The 14,234-nt window shown below is 44.1% G+C and overlaps 1 protein-coding gene across 1 annotated transcript in view; it reads right to left on the reverse strand.

Moving 5' to 3' along the window:
* The window catches only part of ppp2r5d (protein phosphatase 2, regulatory subunit B', delta), a 31,703-nt gene that overhangs the window by 5,429 nt on the left and 12,040 nt on the right, over positions 1–14,234 (reverse strand). Inside the window, exons 5-17 of the mRNA XM_020047421.3 lie at positions 7,080–7,279; positions 5,723–5,833; positions 5,516–5,608; positions 4,268–4,398; positions 3,868–3,927; positions 3,666–3,774; positions 3,527–3,580; positions 3,245–3,415; positions 2,009–2,136; positions 1,638–1,739; positions 1,381–1,453; positions 606–644; positions 370–486 (exon numbers count right to left, since the gene is read on the reverse strand). Of these exons, the coding sequence (XP_019902980.1) occupies positions 370–486; positions 606–644; positions 1,381–1,453; positions 1,638–1,739; positions 2,009–2,136; positions 3,245–3,415; positions 3,527–3,580; positions 3,666–3,774; positions 3,868–3,927; positions 4,268–4,398; positions 5,516–5,608; positions 5,723–5,833; positions 7,080–7,279 (1,388 nt within the window). The remainder of the gene's footprint in view (positions 1–369; positions 487–605; positions 645–1,380; positions 1,454–1,637; positions 1,740–2,008; positions 2,137–3,244; positions 3,416–3,526; positions 3,581–3,665; positions 3,775–3,867; positions 3,928–4,267; positions 4,399–5,515; positions 5,609–5,722; positions 5,834–7,079; positions 7,280–14,234) is intronic.

Raw genomic sequence — 14,234 nt, forward strand, 5'->3', positions numbered from 1 at the left:
AATAAAATCCCTCAAATGAACCCACATGGTCTAATGAATGGAGAAATGGACGTGAATGGGTTTGAAGAGGAAGAAGGGGAGAGTCTGTGTGTGGGTGTACTGCATGTGGTATGAGTGGAACAAACAAAGGGATTGCCAGTTCATTGATTTAGTAGCTGTGTAGGTAAGTTACTGGGTTTTACAAAGTCTGCAGGTTGGCTGATGTCACTTTACTTAACAGCTGTTTAAACAGGTTTCACCATTAACACAGACCACTCCTAATTTCTATTTGACATTTTAACCAATCAGTGGGAAAATGACATGTGGGAAAATAATTAATATCAATCAATTAAATGTACAAAAACCAAAAACGCAGCTGTGTACTGGTACCTGTGTAGCCTCCGCTTCGACAGTCTTCTTTAGCAGCTGAATGTCCTCGGCTGTGGGCGTCTCCGTCTCCATGGAATACAAGGGCACCCCTCCTGGACTCTCATTGTACATCATGTACTGGCAGACAAGGTTGACACAAATGAGTGGGATCTGTTCTGAACACTGACTGAAATATACACACACATGTAAGAAGCCCATCAGACGGCCCTCTGAACTCATTTAGAGAAAAAGCACACCTCTTCTTGTGGGTGGAGACCCGGTCGGAGGTTTGTAATCTGCAAAGAAAGTATAGCTTAATAGACAAATAGTCTCCTTCAAAAACATGCACCAGAATCTTAGCTACATTCATGAAGCACCATTACTCTTAATTAAAAGCATTTGGAGCTGAGAATCAGTCAAGAGAGATGATAAACGATGATAATTAGATGTGTCTGGAACAAAAGGGCTTCATAAAGTCTAATTAATTAAACCATGACCCTGTTTAAAAGATAAGAGATTCCCGCCTCCACCTCTCAGAACACAGACAATTTTACACACAATCACAGCAACATAATTACAAGGGATGTCCTGCCTTTTAGTTGTTCTTGGTGATACAAACACTAAGAAGTACAATACTGTGCAAAAGTTATAGGCAGGCGTGAAAAAAATGCTGTAAAAGTAAAAATACTTTCAAAAATGTTCATAGTTTAGTATAATGCACCTGTTTGGTATAATGGTTTAATCATACACCTGACTATGTGCTTACAAAATCCATGACTTTGCACAAATGTCCCTAGAAGAATTTGTGCTGTTTTGAAGGCAAAGTATTGATTTGATTTAGATTTTTCTTCTGTTCACTTGTTAATTGATAAATATAATCTATAAACATGTCCAGTCATGTGCAAATATATACATGGAAATTAACCGCAAAACAAATTTCCTGAGCAGACGTCCTGGAACCGCGTGGTGCGAGTGTTCCTTAAAGCATGCCGTGGGGTTGTGGTCCCTTTGGCGTCGTTCAGCAGGGATCACCTGAGGGTTATGCTTGGCCAGCTCCTCGATTTTGTGCCAGACCTCCTCGCGTTCCTTCAGCTTATACTTCTCCCTGAAAACAAAACACCCATTACCAACAAAAACAACAAAGCAGGAGACCACCAGGTAATCTGCTAGCTTGGCATTTTACTGTACGCTGAGGAAGAGAATCAATAGTTTCAGAAGGGAATCAAGGGAAGGTTCTGAATTAATAGAGGACTTTGCAGACATCCTCTGAGCATGCCCAGTACACTCACTTCTGCTTCTCTGCCTTATACTGCTGTGTACAGTCATCAAACAACTTCTGGTTCATCTCCATGAACAGCTTCAGGGCGTTGTAGATCAGCCCATGGATTGTCCTGGACAGAGAAAGGTTAACATAAAATGAATCACTGGAATTTTTCTTTCAGGGAGAGAGTGCTGTACATGTTTTTTTATGGATTATATTAAAAAGTTTTTTTTTTTTTAGGGAGCGAGCAATATTTTAGCACAGAGCAGTGTTCTTCTTATACAACAATTAATTGATTCCTTCCCTCGAATGAGAACAACCAGGGGAATCATTTCCAGGCTCGTGCTGGAGGCTCATCAGGTCAGTAGGACCACTGATCTTTGGCTGAAGGTGTCATACTTGTTCCAGTGGCTTTTGGAGTTCTTGTAGAGGGCAGGGAACATGATGGGGAGGATCTTGACTGCATTGTCACTGATCAGGCTCATAATGTACTCATTGTTCCAGTAGTACAACGCCCTCTCGGCCACCTAGAACACAAAACATAGGAAGCCATTAAAGACAGTCTACCCATCCTCGTCATCTCCACAGGCGGTCTTCATTCATGGTGGATATTGTACAATACCTGGTACATCTCACTGTTCTGAAAAGGCCATTTGTTTGGTTGCTGTAGAAAATTACCTCCAAAAGTATTTGGACAGTGACTCAATTTACTGTTTTTCTTTTTTGGGGAGGGTTTTATATTCCAGTAATTTGGAATTTAAATGACACAATGACCAAACCACCCAAACCACAGAGGCTTGACTGTAATGTGGAAGGAGGAGTTAGCCTCAAGCATGGTGGGATAAAGAATTGGCATACCACCATATCTGTACAATTATGCGTAGCTGCAGACGGCGGCAGAAGACAGAATTCTACTGTATCCAAATGAGCATGACTTTTAGATCCTGAAGGCAAGATTGAAGGCAGAAAGGCAGCGAAAGAAGCAGGAACTTAAGATGGCAGAAGTACAGGCCTGGCAAAACATCACCAGGGATTCCCAGCAGCTGGTCATGTCTGAATAACATATTTCAAACAATCACTGCATGCAAAGGATATGCAACAACCTACTAAACATGTCTATTTTGTTGTTCATCTGTTCAAATACTTTGAGGACTATGTAGAAAATGTGATTTCATTTCTAAATGGTTAATTTGATATGGATGAAAATGCATATTTTCATCCTGAAATTAAAGCTGAAAGTTTTCATTGTATCGCAGAGCCATAAATAACTGACTGTTCAAATACTGTTGGAGTTCACTGGATATGCACCTGGGTCCCAGAGCAAGCAAGACACTAATACAAAATCACCAGCGTAGGTTTGTATTGTATATTGGGGGGGAGTCAGAGTCAATTGATCCCATAATTTTCAAGGGGGTCACACTGACCCCCCCCCCCCCCCCCCCCCATTCTACACCCCTGTACAAAATACACAAGCAAGTTTACAGAAAGTGAAAGCTGTTGTTCACTCAATGGTCCCTTCCACATTCAGACAACAGTAAGTGACAAAAACAAATACACACTTATGTTCTGGCCATTAAAGTGTAAAGAGTAAACAGCGTAGAGTTCAGGAGCAGGCTTCAGGCAGACATTGTGTACCTGGAAATGTGGGCTGGACACACACTTGGCCAGCTGTCTGAACAGAGGCTCCATGACCTTGACGAACTCAGATGGCTCGATGACGTCAAGGATCTCCTCCAGCTCGTTGAGGAACATCACCTCCTTGGGGCTGTGGGTCTTAGGCCAGAACTTCAACAGTCCCATTATCACCTGACCGTCAGATCATTAAACACAACGTGAACATTCGCCCTATAATAAGCATATTGGCCGGCTTAAAACCTTGGCCTGGACACTCCCAATGAAAAGACCACCTAAACTCACCGGTTCAGTTAGACTGCTGTCCTTTTCCAAGAACTGCACGACACAATACGCCAACTGTAGAGAAAGACAAAGAGACTGAGAGCAGTGTTGTAAGGGGAACTCAGCAGGTGTGTGGGGTGACTTCAGAGCACTCAGGTACCTGGGGGTGGTAGACACTGAGTGACTTCACTTTGTGGAGCGGCAGCAGTACTCGGATCAGGAACATTTTGTGCTCTTCTTTTAGTGGCAAGGCAAAGCCGTTGATTATGCTGGGGATAAAGAAGAGAACATTTTGTTTTTAGATTACAGTAAAAATTAAATAAAAAAAAATTGTTAAAGAGATTATGGCAGGCTGCGCTCACCTTCCTAAGATTTCTAAGAGCTCGGCAATTCCATTGTGATGCTCTGTTTCATATATAAACCTGAAAGAAAGAGCAGACCAAGGTCAACACTCAATCCCTGGCACAGGAAACAACAACACACAGACTCTTCTAACACACATCAATGGCATCCTGGACATTTCCCAACATTGCCGTTCTTTTTGGCAGCAGTTACTTATCTTTTCCACCCTGAGCTGATTGCCTATTTTAAATGGTAAGGGATGCAGCACCCCAAGACATAGAATAACTAGAACCAGCCACCTCAATCAAATGGGCATCCCACGTTAGCAGGACCGCCTGCTATTGCAAGTGTATCTGTCGTTTAATTTCTATGGACACACAGTGCGCCGGTATGAAAGGAGACGTGGGGGGCCGACCTCACCTGAAGAATATGTTGTTGATCTGTCTGCGGATGTAGGCCCGGAGGCCCAGGAACTTGCCATAAATCCTGTGCAGGATGGTCTTCAGGAAGTCCCGTTCCCTGGGGTCTTCACTGTCAAACAACTCTAGGAGCTGGAAGGAGGAGAGTGACCGGTCATATGATGGGTGTGTCAAACATCAGGAGGAAACAATCCCCATTAAATACCACGGACACAGTGAGACACTCGCTACTCTAGAAACAAAACCCCTTCAAATAAGATAAGAAAATACTAATCGGACAAATAATTGATGCACAGACATGTCTAAAACATCGCATCAATGGAAAATGAAACAATATTAGATTGCTTCGAGTTTTGATAGAGGCAGGGTTTTGCCACAGGGCTGTGGTGTTTCAATATTCATGGTTTTGCAGCAGGAATGGTAAGCATCATGTGCTCAGGTGGACCAGAAGGATCCCTGCTAAATTCCCTCTCACCGCTTTATGGAACACACACACACAGACAGACACAGACAGACAGACACAGACAGACAGACACAGACAGACAGACACAGACAGACAGACACACAGACAGACACACAGACAGACACACACACAGACAGTCACACACACACAGACAGACACACACACACAGACAGACACACACACACAGACAGACAGACACACACAGACAGACACACACAGACAGACACACACAGACAGACACACACAGACAGACACACACAGACAGACAGACACAGACAGACAGTCACACACAGACACACATGTTTGTACAGCTTCCCTCATGGGGACCAGAAAATAGAAATTGCATGCTCCCTTGCCCTAAACTTAACCCTAACCCTTACCCTAACCTAACCCTAACTTCAATAAAGTAACATTTATGCCTAAACTTTACCTAGATGTAATGCCTAACCTTAACCCTAAACTTAACCAACAACGCCTGGACCTTAAAGAAACCCCAATTCTAACTATAAAATCAATTGTAAGTATTACCCTAAACCTAAACCCTGAGGCAGAAATGGACTTTTGCCTCACAGGGACCGGCAAAAGGTCCCAATTAGGTCAATTTTTTCTGGTTTTACTATACTCATTGGGACATTTGGTCTCCATTCGTTCAGTAAGTCCTAACCCACCCACCCACCCACCCACGCACGCACGCCTGGGTGCCAGGATATTACACACATTACCACTTAAATGTTTCCACAGCTCAGCACTTGCAGCGTTCGCCTGGAGGATGAGAGGGATACTCACAGACAGTACAAACTTTTGGTCGATGTATTTCTTTGCGATATTAGGCTGGAAATCAGGGGACTCCAGAAATCGTAAAAAGAATTCGTATACCAGCTGGAGGGAGGAAGAGAGGCCAGTGAGATTAAAAAGGTCGGACCACGATTTGCGTCTTGACAGTCCCGAGGGCACACAGACAGACATACAGACACGTTAACAGGCTCACGGTACCTGTAGGTGCGGCCACGCGGCCTCCAATGTGGGCTCGTCTTCCTCCGGGTCAAACTCAGCCCCGGTGGGGTTGGAGGAAGGTGGTAGTGTTCTGAACAGGTTGATCGAAAACTAAAACGGAGCAGAGGAGGTGGTCAGCACAGCAATGACAAACCACACTAAACCTACCGCTCCACTGGACCACTAAACCTACCGCTCCACTGGACCACTAAACCTACCGCTCCACTGGCCCACTAAACCTACCGCTCCACTGGCCCACTAAATCTACCGCTCCACTGGCCCACTAAATCTACCGCTCCACTGGCCCACTAAATCTACCGCTCCACTGGACCACTAAACCTACCGCTCCACTGGACCACTAAACCTACCGCTCCACTGGACCACTAAACCTACCGCTCCACTGGACCACTAAACCTACCGCTCCACTGGACCACATTAAGAAACCGCAGCTTCTCTGCCATTCGGACAAAGCAAAACACACTCGAAAAGGGGGCGCAGGGAGCGTATTCGTTTGACCAGGTTTGGCGGTTGGGAAACCCTGTTGATGCTAGCCCCTCCTATCAATGCCACCGGGAAGGCAGCAGTAGAGCAGCATCCATGTGTCCGTTTCCCCACCGCTGACGTGACGCTTTCCAGAGCACATGCTTCCTGTCTGGGCCTGAGGCTGCTGCAGCACAGAGCCTCCTCCAGGCACTGGGGAGACAGGCTGGAAATAACCTCCTTGGCAGCGTCATTACAGAACACACTCACATGAAGGGAGGGAGAGGTGACAGCCGCAAGATGAGGGGGAGCTGGAGGTGGAAAGCCGGGAGCGATACGGTAGAACAGGTGAGAGGCAGAACGATGGAAACGTGTAGGACGGAGAGCGAGAAGGGAAATTATGGAGGTTGTGTGAAGAGAGCAGCTGACTGGGCGAAGATTTCCACTGGATAATTAATAATGGTTCAGTCATTGTTTTCGGTTTATTACTCATCAGTTATGGTGGAGGGTGGGGAGGAGGTTATAGACCAGGAAGGATGTCAGAGGCAGGCAGCGGCAATTCTTCCAGTGGGATTCGGCTCAATCTGAATTGTCATGAAAAAATGAACTCCAGGAGCTCCAAGGGCTGACTCTTTCCCCATTGGTGTGCTGGGTGGAATTCTGAGAGCGAAGCCAGGCTGAAGTCATTATCGACCAGAGTCAGAATGTAACACACTGAGGAGATGGCATGTTTACGCCCACCGCCTTCCACTCAGAGTGTGATTAGAAACAGGCCCAAAGTCTTCCAAACTTTGTGTCAGGGTGTATATACAGTATGTACTTGTGACTGTGGTGTGATTGTATGCATGTTTCCCAGTGTGTGTGCTCCTTTTCTTACCATCATAACACCCTCGGGGTAGATGGACTCGGTGACTACGTCGCGGTTATGCGTGATGTACTCCACCATCTCATTGAGACCAGCGCGCTTCACTTCCTTGTACTTCAGGTCACTCAGGGGGTCGGTGACAAAGTCAAACAGCACACAGCACTGACGCAGCTTTTGGACGAACAGCTCCTCCCGGTCAACAAGGGGCGCATCTGAGGAGAAAAGAAGAACTCATTGGTGGATGTGCCATCTGAAAGATATCAGATGAACTGGGCCATTTTTCTGTTTGTGAAATTTGACACTTAAAAATGGTTATACGCACAAATAAAATGACCATGGGCCGGTTAAAATGCAGCTGCCCTGTAAAAGTCTTACTTTAAATGTTAACATTATGTTAATTCACATCCCAATAAGGTTGTGGATGTGGCTAAAGATTCAATTGGAGGGAAATAACAACAAAACTTTGCAAATGTCAAGTTTTGATTTTTTTTTTTGCAAAACATAATTTTCCTGATGACTTGGGGCAAACCAATTAGCACTCAGGAAATGATGAGCTGGGCACTCAGTGGTCTTCAGTCGTGAATATATTTGGAATATACACTCACCTAAAGGATAATTAGGAACATCATACTAATACTGTGTTTGACCCCCTTTCGCTTTCAGAACTGCCTTAATTCTACAAGGTGCTGAAAGCATTCTTTAGAAATGTTGGCCCATATTGATAGCATAGCATCTTGCAGTTGATGGAGATTTGTGGGATGCACATCCAGGGCACGAAGCTCCCGTTCCACCACATCCCAAAGATGCTCTATTGGGTTGAGATCTGGTGAATGTGGGGGCCATTACAGTACAGTGAACTCATTGTCATGTTCTAGAAACCAATTTGAAATGATTCGAGCTTTGTGACATGGTGCATTATCCTGCTGGAAGTAGCCATCAGAGGATGGGTACATGGTGGTCATAAAGGGATGGACATGGTCAGAAACAATGTTCAGGTAGGCCGTGGCATTTAAACGATGCCCAATTGGCACTAAGGGGCCTAAAGTGTGCCAAGAAAACATCCCCCACACCATTACACCACCACCACCAGCCTGCACAGTGGTAACAAGGCATGATGGATCCATGTTCTCATTCTGTTTACGCCAAATTCTGACCATCTGAATGTCTCAACAGAAATCGAGACTCATCAGACCAGGCAACATTCTTCCAGTCTTCAACTGTCCAATTTTGGTGAGCTTGTGCAAATTGTAGCCTCCATTTGTAGTGGAGATGAGTGGTACCCAGTGGGGTCTTCTGCTGTTGTAGCCCATTCACCTCAAGGTTGTGCGTGTTGTGGCTTCACAAATGCTTTGCTGCATACCTCGGTTGTAACGAGTGGTTATTTCAGTCACAGTTGCTCTTCTATCAGCTTGAATCAGTCGGCCCATTATCCTCTGACCTCTAGCATCAACAAGGCATTTTCGCCCACAGGACTGCCGCATACTGGATGTTTTTCCCTTTTCACACCATTCTTTGTAAACCCTAGAAATGGTTGTGCGTGAAAATCCCAGTAACTGAGCAGATTGTGAAATACTCAGACCGGCCCGTCTGGCACCAACAACCATGCCACGCTCAAAATTGCTTAAATCACCTTTCTTTCCCATTCTGACATTCAGTTTGGAGTTCAGGAGATTGTCTTGACCAGGACCACACCCCTAAATGCATTGAAGCAACTGCCATGTGATTGGTTGATTAGATAATTGCATTAATGAAATATTGAACAGGTGTTCCTAATAATCCTTTAGGTGAGTGTATGTGGCAAACCTGGTTAAATAAAAAAATATATATACTTTTTATCTTTTTACTTTTTCTATTTATGCTCACAGCATGGTTGGGGTGCACCAAGTCCATTCTTACACGGACATACCCTTGTTTGGAAGGAAAGCAAATTCATATTGGGAGTGAGTTCAAGACATATTTCATAAAAACACTGGGCAGTTACTTCAAAATAAAACAATGAACAAGGCCATTCACAAAACTCAGAGGTTCCCTAATGCCATTATAAACTGGTTACACATCCTTGGTATATGGTCTGCTTTTAGCCAATCAGCATTCAGGGCTTGAACCACCCAATTTATAATTTGCAATATAGTCTAAATTGTTAGCATGTATGCATGGGCAGACCGGAGGAGAACTAAAGAAGCACAGGGACAGCAGAGAGATGCTAAAACAGCAAAACAGGGAGGCAAGCAACATGGCTATAGCAGAGGAACGGTTGTAGTTGTTTCATCTCCAGTGGTGTTCTAAGCTATTTCCTTGTTTAAAAAAATATATAGCTGGTAAAAAATAGACAGGATCATGTCTCTCCAATCAATGATTCAATAATGTCCTGCCATACGTGTCAACACTAATCCCCTTGTATGAGGGGAGGGTGCAGCAAGCTGAAGGTCGATTTCTGTTGAAGCTCATCAATTCAGGAAGTGTTTTTAATTTAAGTTGGCCATTATTGCAGTGATCTGGGCTGGGCTGGAAATAATTCCAGGCACGGCTTCTTTTCCCAGGCCTGTCATTGAGAAAGAAGTCTAGGCGTGAGATCAATAATGGCGTGTGTCTGGGGGCTCGGCTAGATCTAGTGCTCCAATCCTATTCCTAGCCCACCTGATTCTAGTCATAACTTGGTTGATAAGCTGCAGAGTAGAGCAAATTGCTGTTTGGATTGGAGCAAAAACCTACAGGAGGGTAGATTTTCAGGAAGGGGGTTGAATGTGACGTATAACTTCAGAAAGCCATTTGCAAACTTGTTCTGCTTTTTGTCCTCCGATCATCTTGTTAGCAAGGCAAACATTGGGGATGAAGTGAGGACTCATCCAGATCACTCTACATTCAGTCACAGACCTCCATGTCATCCGACAAACAGCATGTGGGTTTAGCCGTACCCTCATGCTGCTCTTGTGAAACCCGCTATCCCACACAGCAAGCCACCACTTTAGTACTCAGAGACTCCCTCATGCAACTAGACTTTCATTTAACCACAGCCCCCACTCCAACCCCCTCTCCCCTACTTGACAACAAACATCAAGTTTTCCTTTCGTTGTCAGCCCCCTCAAGGACAAGAGGAAAACGGCATGGCTCTACTAATGCAGAGGGCAAGGCACTGAGCCACGGAGGCATTCAGCCACACCCTCGCCACGGGGCAGATACAATCTACCTGTTGACAGAGGGGCTGACCGGCGTGTTGTGCCAAGGTTCAGGCACACCGAACGAGTGCTCGCAACGGACGCGCCCTTTGGTACGAACGAGGCGGATGCACGCGGGTGAACCCTTTTAAAGGGCCAGGATGTGTTTGGATGCGAGACGTGTTGTGGTGCGCGTCGTCAACAAACTTGGATTCTGCAATGAATAAAACACGATCGTGGTAGGAGGACGGTGCGACCATAATCCGAGGAGGATCACGATCAAGGACGGAGATGCGAGAATTGAGACGCTTTTCGAGAACACAACAGACTGATTGACACAGAGAGAGGCTGGAATCTGGGACACAGAGAAAGGCTGGAATCTGGGACACTGACAACAGACCCAATAAATCTAACATTTAGAAGAGCTTCAGAGTGGAGCAGAGACTCCATTGTTTTAAGTACTTCTTCAGTTTCCAAGACGCAGTAACAAAATATAATACACTAAATTAAAACAATACTAATTCATACAACATCTCTCTGTGTCATTACAACATCTCTCGGTGTCATTACAACATCTCTCGGTGTCATTACAACATCTCTCGGTGTCATTACAACATCTCTCGGTGTCATTACAACATCTCTCGGTGTCATTACAACATCTCTCTGTGTCATTACAACATCTCTCGGTGTCATTACAACTAGCGTCTTTGGTAACAGCATTTATTTCTCCATGGGAGCGACTAAAACGTGGTGCATGGTAGAAAATGCGCCATTGTACCATCTTGTTAACTGACCAAACCTTTGTTAGTGAAACGTCTGACCCAACAGACACAGAACACCACTGAGTCACATTTCTCACAAGGGGCATTTTTGATAATCTGGGGAAGCCCTGGCCACATGGGAGCCCTTTTCCCCTCCTGCACACTCAGACAATTAGAACATCAAGGAGGACTTGCAGCAGAAGCACATCCTCCTACATACGGTAAGATGATATTATATGAGAACATACTGTGAGGCAAATGAACAGTCTTTAAACTGAGTAGCTAAGAGCCTATGTGCCAACATAGCCCTTGTGACAAGAATTCCATTAAATAACATCGACATAATATGTAAATACAATTTTCTATTCACACTATCAACGAGAAACTCTAGCTTTGCCAGAGGTATACCTGTGAAGAAGCGACAAGTGAGCTTAGCTCAATGGCCAGACTCCACCCAAAAGGTATTTGAACTCATTGACAATGAATGTTATTTGCCTGTAACTAACAACTAAGAAGTGCTGCTGCTGGTGATAGTAGAATTAGAAGAACATTGGTTCGTGCCAATGTAAGATGTTTTAGTTGCATCCCAAGAAATGCTTTTATCCTTATTCTGTTAATGGAGCTTGAGGGATCTACAGAAACAGACTTCCTTCATCACTGCTTGTTCCACTCCGATACACATGGAATGAGACGCTGTCTTCAGACCACAGAAGCCACAGGGACTGTCAGGAAAGTGTCCCACAATACTATAAAAACCTCAAAACATTTTCATAATAGAAATGAAGTGATCGTAGTGTAAAAAAAACACTTAAGAGATTTAAAAGCCAAACAGAAAGTCCAGGTCAGTGTAGAGATTCAAGACCACATAGGGGTAATTCCAAGGTGAATAGGAGTATACTGGGCTCTATGGGTTTGGACCGGGACACATATTTTAGTCAGTTAGCAGATGCTCTTATCCAGAGCTACTTAAAGTGCATACATTTCAGAAGAGCTAGGTGAAACAACCACACAGCTTAGTAGTGACAGCATTCTAATCAATTAATTAGTTATCAGCAAAAGTCAGTGGTGGAAAGAAGAAGACCATACAAATAAACTTAATACACAAAGTTTGTAAAGCCTGGTTCAGCCAGCCCACAATCAGAAGGGATGAATGTTGTTGTCCCTGGCTGGATTTGATCTGCGGTTTTCTATGTGGCAGACAGTGTCTTTAACCATTACACTATTTAAACAGTGGGAATGCAACTTTTACCTCAGCCATTAAATATTTGCTGAAATAACATGGACAACAGAACATTTATTAATGGAACTAAAGTGTACTATTGTACAAAGATGACTGTAGATGGCTAGCCAATTGTAATCGAGCCTACCTATAATCACTCCATGGCTGGTTTGTTTCTTTAGAAAACAATAACAGTATAAAAGGATCACGTAATACAATTATTCTCTTAAATATAAAAGATTCATGGTATTACAGACTGGATATATATTGTTGTCATTCCCTCTTCTTGGCCAGCTCTGTTCACACGGTTGGGCAGAAACAACAGACGTGGTGGTAGGGAAACTATTTTCGGTACCTTGTGAAAAGTTAGGTTTTCAAATGTTTTCTGAAGATAGAGAAATCTTCAGAATACAAAAGATAGAAATCTTAGCCTCTGAAGCTGATTCCACAGGTGCCAGGACAGAGAAGAGTTTTGAATGCATGGATCGGGAACTGTCCCAAAGTGGTATGATGGCCAAGAGCCCTGAGGTGGCTGAACAAAGAACCTGGAGAGGGATGTACGGTTTGAGCATAGCCGGAAGGTAGGGAGGAGAAACTCCTGTTGTTGCTCTGTACTTGAGTGTGCCGCTACTTTACCAAAAACGTAAGATGCTTTGTGACATAAAGGCAGCATCACTATCCTATAGAGCTGACCCCGGCCCCTCCTGTTCGTCACAACCTCTGGCTCTGTTTTCAAGCATTTCATACCAGGCCAGGGCCAGAGAATCCCAGACACAAAGCTAGACTGTCTTGTATCAACCTTCGCTCCGTTTGATATCCATCCTCTCCCCCTCCCTCCCTATTGGCTGGGGGGAGATTCAGAGGGCTTGCATATGACTTGTGTGCAGTGAAGTGATGTGAGGCCAGTTCCAAAACAGCACCACTTTCATCAGGCCTCACACATCAGTAGCATAGTTTACGAGGAACAGAGAAACAATCTGTTTGACATAGCCAACAAGTGACACCATTTATGGGCGAGTTGAATACAATAAAAAAGGTCAGGTTTGCAAAAAAACTCAGGTTCTGGCTACATATATCCTCTCCCCTCATACACTATAGATGTTTAATACTTAAGGGCAGAAGGCATCCATAACAACCGAAAGGTATAAAAGACATTTCCCAACAGACTCGAACAGAAACATCAGTAATCTTGACCTAGCAAGACATGGAAAACCTGGGAGCAGAGGGAAGACAGCGACTCATGAACAGAGGGCTATCTCCATCTACAAGTAGTAGACAGTAGTTACGCCAAAGCATTATTATTATTAATTTTGTGAAATAAAATGGGAAAACCTATTCAGTAAATTTAAATACCCTTTGCTGACTTTACTTTTTAGCACATTTTTACTTTTATTTACAATAATAACCTTCCTATTCAGTAACAATATTCTGAAGATTCCCTTCTCTTACCTAAGAAACATCAGCTGAGTGCAATGCAAGCCTACATGGAAAAACATGACCGGTGCCTCACGCAACCTGAAACCTATTGGACTTGACTTCGAACTTGAACAGTGGACATACTGAAGAGACCAAATCAATAATCATGTGAGCATGTAGAGCAGAAGGTTAACATCCTTCCTCCGTGGCTCCACACGCCTGTTACAGCGCAGCTGAAGTAACATTCTGTACTATCCGTGATGCTAGTCAAAAACAACCCTGCAATAACATGTGGACAAGGTCTTCCATTAGGACTGTCATGAGACCAAACCTTCACCCTGAGGACCAACCAATCCCTCCCTTCCCTGGGGAAAGACATGCTACATACAGACTTCTATTATCTCAGACAGATTCTGAAAACAGATATCAAATAACCAAATAAATTACAGGATATAAATAAAATGTAAAAAAAGACTGATTGTCTCTACAACTTGGAGCAGAACAAGCGAAGAGTACTTGAGTTCAGGACAGTGTGATTGACTGTGACATGCAGTGTATTTCATAGTTATCAGGACAGTGAAGCTTTTGACTTGTTTTGGCTCTTAAAGGGGACAGT

The sequence above is a fragment of the Esox lucius genome, chromosome 6 (genome assembly GCF_011004845.1).
Source record: "Esox lucius isolate fEsoLuc1 chromosome 6, fEsoLuc1.pri, whole genome shotgun sequence".
NCBI classification, from domain to species: domain Eukaryota; kingdom Metazoa; phylum Chordata; class Actinopteri; order Esociformes; family Esocidae; genus Esox; species Esox lucius.